Raw genomic sequence first — 14,552 nt, forward strand, 5'->3', positions numbered from 1 at the left:
TTGTCTTTGCTCATTTCGTTTATTTAGTGTTAAATAAAGCACTGAAAAACTTGCTTAAAAATGCTACAGGCAAAAGAACCGAGTCAAATTTGAACATAGCTGCAATCAGCTCCATTAACCGAGTAATAAATTAATGGGCCTCTCATTTTTAGTGTCATTTCAGTTTCATTTCTCAATTCAGTTTGTCATTTTTTTAAGTAGGAGGAACTTAACAGTAGCCAAGTACAGTTATTTGTTTCGTTGACAACTGTAACGTACAAAGGTCCGGTGGAGTAGAGTGTATTTGCATGCCTGTAAAATGTTCGACTACTTAACGCAACTTGATAACTCGCGTCCATTTGTTTGCGCTACCTGCGCTACAAATGGACGCTTAGCCTAGTTTGTTTTTTTTTTGGCAGAAAGGCTTCCCTTGACAGGCAGTCGAGTTAAGGTCAAGACTAATTCTTCAAACAAGGAAGTTTTCTGAGAAAGCTGTATAACTTTTCTTTGTAGTCATTGGACCATATTCAGGAAGACATTAAATTTTTCCTTACGAAGATGAGGTTGATGGCTGGCATCATGGAGGGATAATGTACGGGACGTTGATTTGAGGGATGATGTACTGCGATGTAGAGCTTGACACAGATGAGGTTGATTACGGATGAAAAAGAAACGAAAAGGCCGTGGTGATGACCCGCACTCTTCTGCCATTACTCAGGTGTTGTCTGCTAAGCTTGTCAACCATTGGCTATTGCCCCTGGGCCAATATGCAATGGTAATTGTGACCTTTTTCTAAGCAGGTATATGGTGGACACAGGAGTCTACAATCCTTTTTAGGTTGACGCCAAGGAATGTTTGCTCTGAAATGCAAGCTTACCTCACCCCGCACGGGGCACCTTGAGTATTCATGGTGACGGTACTGGCGATACCGCGGACCCCGAGCCCCCCAACATAAGCTGTGACCTACCGTGGTGATGTGTTTTTAAGGTGAAGGGTAGAAACCTCTAACGGTGGCCGTCGGAGCCTTGGTCAAGCTCCGGCCGATGGGCTCCCTGCCTGTCTACCAGGCAGGGAGCTCCGGGACCTCTTTGACTACCAGGGTAACGTCAAAGGAGAAAGTACCCCCGTCTCCCTGCTTTTATACATACTGTATGATATTTTCTCAAACCCCCCCCTCCAATGATCGGCCTCCCAAAAGAGGCCGCACCGAAGTACTTGCTAAAGAGAAGGCAGAACATTTCTATAAACATCTTGTAGTTCATTCCACAGGGGACACCCCTGTTGGCAAGAAGTCAGTCATTCTTTTGGCCAAATGCATTGAGTCTGTTGTCGGCTCAGACTATGATGCTAAGAAGCTTTCATCCGGTGACCTACTTGTTCAAGTAAAAAGAAAAAATCAAAGCGAAAACCTCCTGAAACAGACCACGTTGGCTGACCTGGCTGTTACTGTGACTCCACATAGAACTCTCAACTCCTCTCAAGGTGTAATCTCAGAAAAGGAATTACAGTCTGAGACAGAGGTGGAACTTCTTCAGGCGCTTCAACCTCAAGGAGTGACCTCTGTCAAACGAATTGTAATCCGTAGAGCAAATGAAGAAATCCCAACAAAGCATCTTGTCCTAACATTTGATTTCACAACCCCACCTGAAAAGGTCAAAGTGGGCTTCCTAAGCTGCAATGTACGACCATATGTCCCTAATCCCAGGCGATGCTTCAAATGCCAACGATACGGCCATGGAACTCTTATCATGTCGAGGAAAGCTGACTTGTCCTAAATGTTCAGAGTCTGACCATTCGTCGGATGACTGTCCAAACAGCACAGTGAAGTGCCCGAATTGCAGTGGCCCACACGCTGCTTATTCGCGAACCTGCCCAAAATTCAAAGCCGAAAAAGAAATTCTACAGATGAAAGTAACAGAAAACATCACCTTTGCTGAGGCCCGCCGAAAGCACAAGCTGCTTTTGGCCACATCTTATGCAGACGCTGCCCGCCGGGGGCTGGGGCGGCGTTTGGTCAGCACAGCCACACAGTGCAGCCTTGCTGCTGATGTGTTGCTGTCCCAGCCCCCAGCTGAGCAGCCACCTGCTGCCTCTACAACACCTGTAGAGGCTGCGGGGACCCCGTCTCTTGCTGGACTGCCTTCGGTAGTCCAGCGGTGTCAGGACTCGCCCAGTGTGGCGACTCCAGCAAATGTGGCGATTGGGATCGCCGCTGGGAGCTCTGCCGCTCTCACTGTTTCCTCTTCACCTGCCCTAGGGACACCTGAGTGCAGGGAGATGGAGACGGGAGGGCCCACAGCAGCGCCCGCGGCGCAGGCAAACACCCGACAGAGTACCAAATCAAGGGGCCCAGTCCACTGGGCACCCCCTTGCCTTCAGATGACGACATGGACGTCGAGCCCTTCCGGCTTCCATCCCAGCGGAAGGAACGGGCTGCGACGTCCAGGTCAGTAGAGAAGGCCAGAAAACCCCTTCCAAGAGTCCAAGCCCCAAAAGACCCTACATAAATAGTCACACTCCAGTAGCTCCGAACACATCATAATGGGAAGAGAAAATATTGTTCAATGGAACTGCAGAGGCCTTCTGAATAATCTTGATGACGTGTATGAGATTCTGCATGCCAATCAGCCAAGTGTAATGTGTGTTCAGGAAACACACCTGAATTTCAAGAACACAAATTTCTTGAACAGTTACTTGATATACAGAAAGGACAGGGATGGCTGCACGCACTGGGGGTGTGGCCATAATTGCCCGGAAATCCTTAGCATGCCACCCTGTCGCTCTGAACACTGTCCTTGAGGCTGTGGCAATTCGAACAATAATATTTAATAGGTTAATAACGGTATGCTCCATATACATTCCGCCTGATGTTGCACTTTCAAGCTCTGACTTCGAGGCACTGGTTGACCAGCTGCCCGAACCATACATTCTTACAGGCGACCTTAATGCTCACAACTCTCTTTGGGGCTCTTCTCGCACGGATGCCCGAGGTCGCCTGATAGAGAAATTTCTTACATCTTCAGGAGCATGCCTTTTCAACAATAAACAGCCTACATACCATAACATAGGACACAACACATACTCATATCTTGACTTGGCGATTGGCTCTGCAGTTCTCTTTCCTCTTCTCGAGTGGGGTGTGGGCACTGACCCATATGGCAGTGACCACTTCCCCACCTCACTAACATACATAGGTAAAGGCCCATGCAGTCCATCTTCCCATAATAGGTTCAATGAAGCACGAGCTAACTGGAATACATTTACAGAGACATCCAAACTACACCACACATCCATAGGACACCTACACGTTGAAGAAGCTACCCAACTGCTCACGGCGCACATCCTCGACGCCGCCGAAAAGTCCATTCCCCACGCCTCTGGTGCCCCGCGCAACCAGCGGAGGCCGTCGTGGAATGAGGACTGTAGGCGGGCGCGAGAGGCCCAGAACAAGGCGTGGGGTATCCTTCGTCGGTACCCCACGTCGGGAAACCTTAAACTCCTACACAGACACACGGAAAGTATGGACACGTATACGCAAACTCAAAGGACAACAGACACACAGCCTGCCCCTGGTCATGTACAACAGGGGACACTCTGGAAGACCAGGCTGACACACTCGCACAACACTTCCAACACGTGTCCAGTTCAGCACACTACACGAACACTTTCCTGAAACATAAAGCCTGTTGTGAAAAGAAGTCCCTACACGACAACAACAAATCACAGACTTCTTACAACTCCCTGTTTTCACTACATGAGCTGAGGGCTGCTCTGAGCACGTGTAAACCCTCAGCTCCAGGCCCAGACAACATCACATACACAATGATACAACACCTGCACGCAGACACTCTTCTAACACTCTTACACCTATATAACAAGATTTGGCTTTCGGGGCACATTCCAAACTCTTGGAAGGAGGCTATAGTTGTAGCTTTCCTGAAGGAGGGAAAGGACCTGTCGTCCCCCTCAAGTTACCGTCCTATTGCCCTGACGAGCTGCCTGTGCAAGCTCTTCGAGAAGATGATAAATCGCAGGCTCGTGTACTTCCTTGAGTACAACGGTCTTCTCGAAGGCTGCCAGGCAGCTAGGCTTCAGGGCGGGGCGATCCACGAATGATCAACTCGTAGCTCTTGAATCGTATATTAAGGATGCCTTCGTGCATAAACAGTATGTCGTAACTGTGTTTTTCGACCTCGAGAAGGCCTACGACACCGCTTGGCGCTACGGGATCCTCGGTGACCTGAAGTCTTTCGGTGTTTCGGGCCATACGCTCAACACTCTGGCTAGTTATCTGTCCCACAGAACGTTTCGCGTGAGAGTTGGTAGCGCACTGTCAACGATCCATGTGCAAGAAAACGGCGTGCCGCAAGGTGGAGTTCTAAGCTGTACTCTTTTTATAATTAAAATGAACTCTCTTGGGAAGGCATTGCCACCTACCATTTCTTACTCTATGTATGTAGACGACATACAGATATCTTTTAAATCTTGTAATATGTCAATCTGTGAACGTCAGGTCCAGCTTGGTGTTAAAAAACTTGCCAGCTGGGCAGACATGAATGGTTTTAAACTCAATCCAGGAAAAAGTTCTTGTGTTGTGTTCTCCAAAAAGCGCGGGATCCATCCGGACCCAGATATTACTCTGAATAGCGTTTCAATTCCTGTCAAAAAGGTGCACAAGTTTTTAGGCATAATATTCGATAACAAGCTAACATTTGTCCCACACTTGAAACATCTTAAGCAAAAATGCATAAAAACTATGAATATTCTCAAAGTTCTCTCCCACCAGTCATATGGTGCAGACAGGCAACTCCTTCTTCGGGTTTATAGCGCCCTAGTGGGATCCCGCTTGGACTACGGCAGTGTTGTATATGGGTGCGCAACAAAAACGGCACTAAAAATGCTGGACCCGGTGCTGCATTTAGGGCTACGCCTCGCATGCGGTGCTTTTCGCACTAGCCCTGTCCAAAGTCTCTATGTAGAATGCAATAAATGGTCCCTAGATCACCAGAGGGTGTACATGGACGTTTTATATGCCTCAAAAATCATGTCTATGACAAATCATCCTTTTACTCCGACCATTAATGATGCATCCTCACAGCAACTCTTTTTAAATCGTCCATCAATCTCCATGCCGTTTCATCTAAGAGTGCGAGAAGAAGCCTCTGAGCTAGAAGTCTCGTTTTCAGGCATTCACAAGACGCCCATCATTGATTCAATTCCACCATGGCATCTCTGCCCTGTGTCATGTGACCTTTCTTTTATGCAGTTAAGCAAGAACAGGTCATCAAGGATTGCGATTCTGCAGCATTTCTTGTTTGTGCAGCATAAGTACCGCTGTGAAGAGTTTTACAGCGATGCGTCTAAGACTGCAACTGCTGTGGCTTGTGCTGCGCATGGGCCAAACTTTAACGTCAGTAAAACAATGAACCTTTGTAGCAGTATATTCACAGCGGAAGCATACGGTATTTTAATGGTAATAAATCACATAGTCCAACATCAAATCGTAAAATCCATCGTGTACACGGACTCTCTTAGCGTTGTACAAGCACTTGCATCAGGAAAGCATTCTAAAAACTTTGTCATCAATCATGGTTTTAAGGCTATCATGTCTGCATATGCATCAAACCTTCAAATAACTTTCTGTTGGGTTCCAGGGCACTCTGGAATTGCCGGGAACGAAACCGCAGATCGAATGGCCACTGCAGCTACACTCTTGAATACAATGGACATAGCAACAGTGCCATACACAGACATGATGCCACACATCAGACACCAACTTCGCAACAGATGGCAAACACACTGGAGTGAACAAACAGATAACAAGTTACACGTTATTAAACCACGCTTGGGACCATACACCACTGACACACGCAACAGATACACAGAAGTTGCCCTTGCTAGGCTACGGATAGGGCACACACATGTCACACACTCGTATCTCCTCACGGGGTCTTCAAGACCCCAGTGTGGCAGGTGTGGAGAGGCCCTATCTGTAGTTCACATACTCATTCAATGCAACGCACTTCACACAACACGACGCAAACACTTCCCACAGCTATACAGACCACGTCCCACTACACCCAGCGTTTTTCCTCTCTGACAATCCCATGTTTTCTATCAAGTGCGTTTTTAAATATTTAGAAGAAGTTCAATTTTTAGACCTCATTTCAAACCACGCGTGATCACTCCCTGGCCCTATACACCAGCCATGCTCATTGTCGTTTTGTGATTTTACTTTTGTTTTTGCTGATTTTACTTAGTGTTTAAGGTTTCACCCCTCATATACGACTATTGTTTTGGCGCTCTTTGCCCCAGTTGGCCTTGCGCCATAAACATCCAACCATCATCATCATCAGCAAGCTTACCTCATACGTCTGTCTCGAATGGGGAAGCGGCCATACTGGAGCTAGTCCCATAGATGGAAATGAAAAAAATGTTTGACGTAGACAGCACAACTGGCTATCAATCTGTCCCTCTTTTATTCCCCGACACAGTTTGCAGTGACACAAGTGACTAATTAGCAGGATTCTTTTTCCTGAATATATATTAGAAGTTCGGGGCGTAGGGTGCTTGGATTCACAAATCAAATCAAATTTTCACAAGCTGCTACAATCAGGGTGTAAGACGCACTGGTGCTGTGGCTTCGTTTTGGCTACCCCTTTGTCACAAATCAAGTCTTTATGCACCGAAAATACTACACTGCTTCTTAAGAATTGACTTTTTCTAATTCAGTGACTAAAGTTCAAAGCAGCGTGTGACATAGTTCACTCCTCCGTGAATACAGTACTCTGAGTTAGAGTGAACTAGAACTCTATTATGGTGCTGGAGCATGCGATGTTTGTAATTTTGTTCTGTGGTCCAAGTTATGTGAAGCACCCTTTATATGTATGTATAGACTGGCAACAGAAAAACCTTTCGCATACACTTGCACACAGTGAAGCACAGTTTATCAAAATGGAAACTTGAACTAATGAAACCGAAACTCGCAGTGTGAAGAAGCGTGCTAATGCATACTTGCTGAAGTTCCGTCTGCGCAAAAAGTTGTGTTAATATTTGTTTTACGCTGCATTCCCCTACCTTGGAGCACTTCTTAGGAAACGGGTATGACAAGCTGCGCCAATCTCGTTTAGCCTTGCAGTATTCACAGCGTCACAAGTCGTCGCACGCAGAAAATGTACAACGTGCACGGGGGATACCCGGCCGCTTATGGGTTTTCGACATGTTCATTAATAAACAACTGCTGCGGTCGCGAAAGGCATATCTGTATTCTATGCACTTGTTATCACACCTTCGAATGCTGTTCGTACGAGGGATTGGTTAGTCTGCTGACGCTAGTCGACCCTGGACATTCCTTGTAGCGGTATGAATTCGATGGCTGCATGGTGGTGGGGGTACACTTTGAAAAAACGTTGCTTGGAAACGTGTCAGAGTATGTAGACGCATAGGCGGAAAATGAAAAAATGAAACCCAATGGGGGGGGGGGGGGGCTGCCCGCATTTCTCTCTCTCTCTCTCTCTCTCTCTCTCTCTATATATATATATATATATATATATATATATATATATATATATATATATATAAGGTTAGTAGAGACAGAGACAAACGAGAAAGACGTAGAAAATAGAAATAAGTTTACTGACGTTTCAGGGAGAGGACTCCCTTTCCTCTCCCTGAAACGTCAGTAAACTTATTTCTATTTTCTACGTCTTTCTCGTGTGTCTCTGTCTCTACTAACCTTATTTTTTCGCGCTCTGTGTGAGTTTTTATCTTTTCAGACTATATATATATATATATGTATAGAGAGAGAGAGAGAAAAGATACAACTTCAAGTGCATGGGGATGGTAAAAGGATGATCATGAAATGAACCCATCATTATCATCATCATCGTGCGTATATAATAAGGTTTGTCGTGATTTTGACGCACGTTAACGATCCCCACATGGTCAGAATTACTCCACAGCCCTCCACTGCAGTGCGCCTCAAGCCTGGTGCAGAATTCGGCGCGTGCACCATACTCTGAATCTAATTTTGATTTTGAGCGAATCCGGCTTGGCCTCATTTTCAGTACTGAATGAATTATATATACTTTATAACCTCTGCCTGCAAGTGACGCTGTCTTCGTCCATAAGAAATGTAAATTGTTAGAAGAGCTTCTTTTTCCGCGAGTCGGCAGGATTGCCTACTGGGAAGAGTAGCAATACTGAGACACGCAATACTCGATGTGCGTTTAACAAGCCGCTGATAAAAGCTGCCGAAGTGGTCACTGAAGACTGCAGCCTTTTTTTCGTGCTCAAGAAAGCACGCAAAGCAATTTAACGAGAGGTGAACATACAGCAACATATTCATTCCTTGAGCATAGGCTATTCCTAACATTAGGTAGGGATGGGTTGTAGGCTCCGTCCTTTTCTTTAAAATACAAATTATTCCTGTGTATGTATTTAAATGTATTTTGTTTGTACGTATCGTTCAGAGTCGAAAGTTTTAAAAAATGGAATAAAAATTCGGATGACGCAACTGCCGCTGGTGCTTCTAGAGCGCTTGTGCCCCAATGGTAAGGATTTGAAGGAATGAAATGGACAGTATGGAAGTAAGACGTGCAGGTTTGCGCCAGCAATGATGCAGTGAAATTTTAGCCACTATAGGATTTTAAGTGAAAAGGTAGCGGCAACACAAAAGAAACCTCAGCGGGGAATATCACTGGCAATGGAACTTCGGGGAGTAGGGAGGGGGGGGGGGGGGCGTTAGCATAGTCAGCACAGCCAAGGGGAGCTATATACAGGAACTCTACAGCCAAGTAGAGTTCCTGTATATAGCTCCCCTAGGTGCGCGTCCATCCGCCATCTTGAGTTCCAGGTCGTGCGGGAAAGCCACCCTTCTCGCGTAAAAAAGCTGCCACCGGGCCAGTGGCAGTGGCGAGGAGGAGTGGCGAAGAGCGGCCGGGCAAAAAATTCCCCCGCATTTCCCCGAGGGGGAGAATGTGAAAGTGCGAATGCATGGTTGTCGGCCCGCTTGCGGCGCTTGCGCTCGGCCCCTGCAGCCCACCGCCTCGCCGCCTTTTCTTCCATCTCTTCCATCGGGTTTGTAGTATCACGTGTACACCACGCAGTTATCAAGCCGCTATAACGCCGCTGAGTCGCCAACGCACGCCGCTGACGACGTAGTTTGAATGCGTTAAAGATATACGGCGCGTCACTAACACTGATACCACCGTCGCGTCCGTGGCTTGGTCGGTAGAGCGTCGCGCTGCGGCCGCAAAGTCCTCGGATCGAAACCTGGCGCCGGATGCTGTTTCTTTTTTAAATATAGAGGAGCACTGCGGACGCCGCCGCCGCCGCCGTCGGCGGTGGATGGTTTGGGGTCGCTTATAAAGTGCACTGGCGCACGATATTGGACCGCTTATCAGATGAGCGGCCGCCGCTTCCACAACCGCCGATGCCCAGTTGAGTAGAACTGACTGTGCGCAGCACTGAAAGAGGGCTTTCTGTCGAACTGGAACCCGCGGCATGTGGCAATCAGACGCGCAACTCTTGCGCTCTACAGCCAAGCGACGCATGGCGCCATCTGGGGGCAAGTTTGAAGCTATGTTCGCTATGTCTACGTGCATGTGACCCTCAATTTAATCGCTCAGAACCGCTTGGTCTCGTAGTGTAGTAGTTCCGCTCCTGCGAGGCAAACGTCCTCACCCGTGTTCAAATCCCGTTACCGCTTTTCTTTCTTTTTCAAGGGTTTGTCATATCTGAATATTAACATTTTTATCACGCATATAATCTATTTGTGACATCTTTATGCATTACAAATGGGATTTCGGGTATTTTCGTTGCCTTTTGGTCAGTTTCAGCATGCTTCGTGCACGTTTTTGCGGGTTTTCTCTTTTTGCTCGGTTTCGGCTATTTCTGTTGAATTTTTTTCTACACCGTGGTTTTCAACCATTGCAGGTCCGTTTTGGCTGTTATTTCAGTTCTGGTGGTTTCGTATGCTTTAGGTACGTTAATGCTGTGATAACCCCCATTAGCAAGCTCAGGTGACGGCTAGCTGTACTGACTAGGAAACGCATATACGCCGCCGGAGGGAGGGCTCAGCCTCCTCCCTGGAAATCCTGGAGGGGCGCCTCCCCTCTCTCCCGAAGTCGGATGGGTGGACGTCGTATGTTGAGGTAACAGAGCAACTCTTGAAAGTAAATCTCTGAAGCCGAATGGCATAAATGACTGGAGCCGCCTTGGCCAATCCCCAGTCGTAGGAGGTAAGTTAATGTGAGGAAGAAGCTTCCGTCACCGCGCGCTCCGTTTCTTTGTGGTTGCGTTGTGCTGGAAAATGGCTTCCACAGATTGCTGCACCGGAGGGCTGCAGCTGTGAGCGGCCTGCCGAAGTTCTCAAGCGTCGACCGGTGAGCGCGGACTGCTGCGTTTTCGATTGGTCGACGTCGCAGTCTAAAAAGGGCATGTACGAGTCGAGCGCCGAGCGCGTGATCGGGAGTCGTCCCAAGAGTCGGGCCGCCGCTCGCCCCAGCACCTTGCAGAACATCAGGCAACTCGTTGGCCAGCGTAAATGGCAGTTCGTGATCGCTGCCTGCTTAACCATCGCCATAGCGGCTGTCGTGGCTGCAGCGAGCATGGGGCGCTCCGTAAAGACGACGTCACACCGCAGTGCGCCGCGTCAACGCAACGCTGTAGCCCAGAGCGAACATGCCAAAGGGGGACCGCATGGCGTACACAACGCTCCCGCTGCCGAGAAGAAGCATGTGGCACGCAAGGCCGCGCACCATGTGCCTAAGGCGCCCAAAGTGACTACCCACAAAAAGCACAAACGCGTCACCCCGGTGGCCCGGAAGCCGCCCAGGGTCGCCGAGGAGAAACAGCGGGAAGATTCCGAAGACGAGCTGGTCGGCCCCACTGAAGCGAATGTTCAGAATGCTCCGGCGCTACCCGAGCGGCATGCTCCCGTCGACTCGGCGGCCATGAGTGGCTCTCTGCACTTGGACGTAACCATGCAGAACGAAACTGAGGCGGCGGTAGTCGCGACGAGAAAAACGGCCGTCCACAAAGTTGCTGCGGATAAGGAGCCCCCGGAGAGCAGAGATTTCTTCGAAGGAAACCCGACGCCCTCGAACGAATCCATATACCGCTTTGGCACGGCGCCCGTCCCGAACGACGCTAGCGAACACAACGTCGAGGACATCCGCCTCCCCAGGACGGTGAGGCCCCTCACGTACCAGGTGACCTTCGAGCCCATCTTCAACGACCAGAGCATGTCGTTCCGGGGCCACGTGCACATCACCCTCGAAGCCCTGCAGCCCACCAAGACGATCCAGTTGCACGCGGCCAACCTGGCCATCGACCGCAGCAACGTCACCCTCAACTTCGTGTCGGGCGCGCCCGGGCCAGACATCTTGAGCATCCGCAGCAACGATTACTCCCAGTTCCTGTACATCAATCTGGCCGAGGACCTGCTGGCGGGAGACAAGTACTACCTGGACATCCCGTACACAACTGCGGCTCTCTACGACAACGGCTTCAACGTGAGGCGTTACGAGAGGGAGCAGGGCGATCCCGTGTAAGTTAAGGCTTCGACGTTTAACCCCGTTTGTTTGTGCAAGGCTGCGTCTAACCTCACGGCAGTTTCCATTAAAGCTGGCTGGCATAAAATTTGCTGAATAATATTACGTTCCAACGTGACCTAACATAACGTAACCTCACCGAGCCTAGCGTAACCTAACCGAACGCGTCGTAACCTACCCAAATACAGCCCAACTGCAACAAACCTAATCTAACCCAGCCCAACGGCACAGAACACAACCTATATTAAACGTAATTCAACCCATTATAAAAGTCCTGTGCGTCGATCTCTTGATATAGTAAAAACCAGAGTAAAAAAAACTATCAACAAATTCACGATGACCGAAAAATTCTGGAGACTGAAGAAAAGAACGCATCGCATTGTCGGATTCGAACCTTAGCCTTCCCGTTAGACACCAAGTACTATACCACAGCGCTACAGGGGCAGCTGCAAAAGCGGCTTCGTAGGAAATATTTATCCCATAGAATCTCCGCGCAGCGTGCTTAGCCAATGACAGACGACTGCCGTGAGAAATTTATGACGGTAATTCTCACAGTTGCCGGGCTAATGGACACTACCCTTTTGCAATGCTGAACTCGAAAGATGAGTCATCTTGGTAGTCAAGGCTTCATCAGATTAATTGCCGACCTGCACGCAACTTCATATTGAAGTTTGTTGTATACTTGAGAATCACACGCGGGTGTTGCCTTGTCGAGTTCTAGTGGAATATAGTGGGCTTGGAATATAGGTTTGCGGAAACTTACACAAGTGTTTTTGACTAGTCGTACTGAAGGCCACTAGCACGGAGCAAGAATTATTCTCCGTGGCCACTGGTAACGTCACCGGGGCATGAGCGCACCCGTAGGGCCAGGGCCAATGGACAACCAAGCCTTAAGGAGCCATGAAGAGAAAATACAACTGCGTTTAATTTGAAAAAAAAAACTAGGATTCAGTATCTCACTCAGCTCCATTACAGCCACAAAAGTTGTTTTTTAACGAAAAAAAAGCAAGAAGTATTTAAAAACTTTCAAATTTTGCGCCACAGTGACGTGTTATGAGCAAGAATGACGTCAAACGGGCCAACAATACAACATAATTTTCACTGCGTTAACTGCACGTTAGCATTCAAGTGGTGCGGTCAAATGGAACTACAGGCCCCATTACAGACGTCCAGTCGCGTGTCGTCGCGACAGGTCAGTTAGGCGGCCGCCAATCGCACAAACACGGTTCCGTGACGTCATAGAAAAGTTGCGGAAAATTGGCTAGGGGGTCGCGACCACGGGTCGCGACTGCTGCACACGTTTTCTTTAATATATCCGTTATTTGTTCGAAGATTGCGATGATATTGGTATCATTGTTATCGAGACTAAGCAGTCTTTCTAATAAACCCAACTTGTATTTTGTATTCATGGCTCCTTTAAGCAGGAATTGTATCACTTCAAACTCCCGAAATCCTGCTGACACTCTGTCTGTGGCTACAAGAAAATGCCGTTGTTAGTTAACGTCTGCAACTCCAGCAGGCAGGTATCTGAAACGGGATTTTTTTTAGACAACTCGATACGCCCTGCCGTGCTTTTCTGTTTGCGCTGTACACAGCACCAATCGGGATTGGCCGGAAGTATACTCATACGTGTAAATGCGGCCGCACTTGGGTCGTAACTGTTTTGCATTTGTCCGCTTTTTTTTTTCATTCATCTTTCCACGGGGTTGAGATTTAGCGGTTGCAAAATACAAACCAGCGGGAATGCTCGCCACTTCAATAAGAATCCCTTTTTTATACAGCTCGCTACGCATGCATCGGCATTTTTCCTAACCGAAAGCCCTTATTCACGCAAACATGGCGATCGTATATTGTATTGCTAACCTTGTTTTGCGTGGCTCGAAAGATCTTGGGCACGATCGAACGCTTTACCAACGAACGTGTGTTCAACTCTATGACCGTTCCTTCCCCCACCTTTTCCTCATCTTCCTCCTCCACCGCATCTTCCTCCTTCTCCTGTTTTGTAGCGTAAGCTACACTGGCCGAGGTTGAGCAGCTTCGCGTGGACCTTGAAGGGCCGTGCTGCGCAAGAGCGAGGAGCATTGTATTGGCTTGGATTTGGACTGGATTGGCTTCGATCGGATTGGCTTGGAATAAATTTGATTATACTGAATTGGACTGGAAATCCAATCCAATTGGAGTGCGGGTGTGTAGAAGATTGGGTCTGCACATTCGCCAGTCTGCGTATTCCAGAGGAGTGACGTCATAGCCGCGGCAGAGGCACTGGCGCCGGCGCGTGCCCAGCTGTGCACCTCCGTTGCGGAGTAACCAAGTCTGACGGTGCGCCGGACCCGCTTGATAGTCGTTTCGCGTGGCTCCTGAACAGCGGTGCTGCGCATGCGCGAGGAGTAGTGACTGGACCGGACCGGACCGGACCGGACCGGACCGGACCGGACCGGACCGGACCGGACCGGACTGGACTGGTGAACTGGATTGGAAATCGCTTTAGCAGCAGAAAGCATGATAATCAGCTGATCCTAGACAACCACGAAACCTAAGAGAATAACAGGCTGAACCTTAGCTCACGCTACGTATATCCTGGCATAGCCGAGCTAAGCCACTGCTATTTTTTTACACAGGTGGGTTTACGGCGCCAACTTCCTTCCCACCGAAGCCAGGCGTGCTTTCCCTTGTTTTGACGAGCCTGGGATGAAGGCCGCCTACATTATACAAGTCACTCGGCCCAAAAATATCCATTCACTCTCCAACATGCCCCGTGCGACAACATACAAACGGTAAGTTTTTGCATTCGCTGTTCAATCTTTTCGCCTTCCGTCACGCACTAGATGAAATAAAAGGACATAATAGAGTCGGTGTAGTCACAGTTATCGCGGGGAAATTATAAGCAGGCTGATTGAGCCAGAGTCACTGCCGGTACTGTTACATCTTGTAGGATGTAATTATACCAACGGTTACGCTCGGTTAATTGGCATACGATCTGAGTGGTTTTAGATGTCGCGGTTTTATCTAAACGAGCGC

General features: G+C 48.5%; 1 protein-coding gene across 1 annotated transcript in view; it reads left to right on the plus strand.

The window, feature by feature from the left end:
* The first annotated feature begins 9,430 nt into the window (after positions 1 to 9,430).
* The window catches only part of LOC144178511 (aminopeptidase N-like), a 31,323-nt gene continuing 26,201 nt past the window's right edge, over positions 9,431 to 14,552 (plus strand). The window contains exons 1-2 of the mRNA XM_077706425.1: positions 9,431 to 11,530; positions 14,153 to 14,308. Of these exons, the coding sequence (XP_077562551.1) occupies positions 10,419 to 11,530; positions 14,153 to 14,308 (1,268 nt within the window). The 5' untranslated portion in view covers positions 9,431 to 10,418. The remainder of the gene's footprint in view (positions 11,531 to 14,152; positions 14,309 to 14,552) is intronic.

Source organism: Haemaphysalis longicornis, unplaced genomic scaffold (assembly GCF_048455015.1).
Source record: "Haemaphysalis longicornis isolate Haplotype H1 unplaced genomic scaffold, Haemaphysalis longicornis Haplotype H1 scaffold_4, whole genome shotgun sequence".
Classification (NCBI taxonomy): domain Eukaryota; kingdom Metazoa; phylum Arthropoda; class Arachnida; order Ixodida; family Ixodidae; genus Haemaphysalis; species Haemaphysalis longicornis.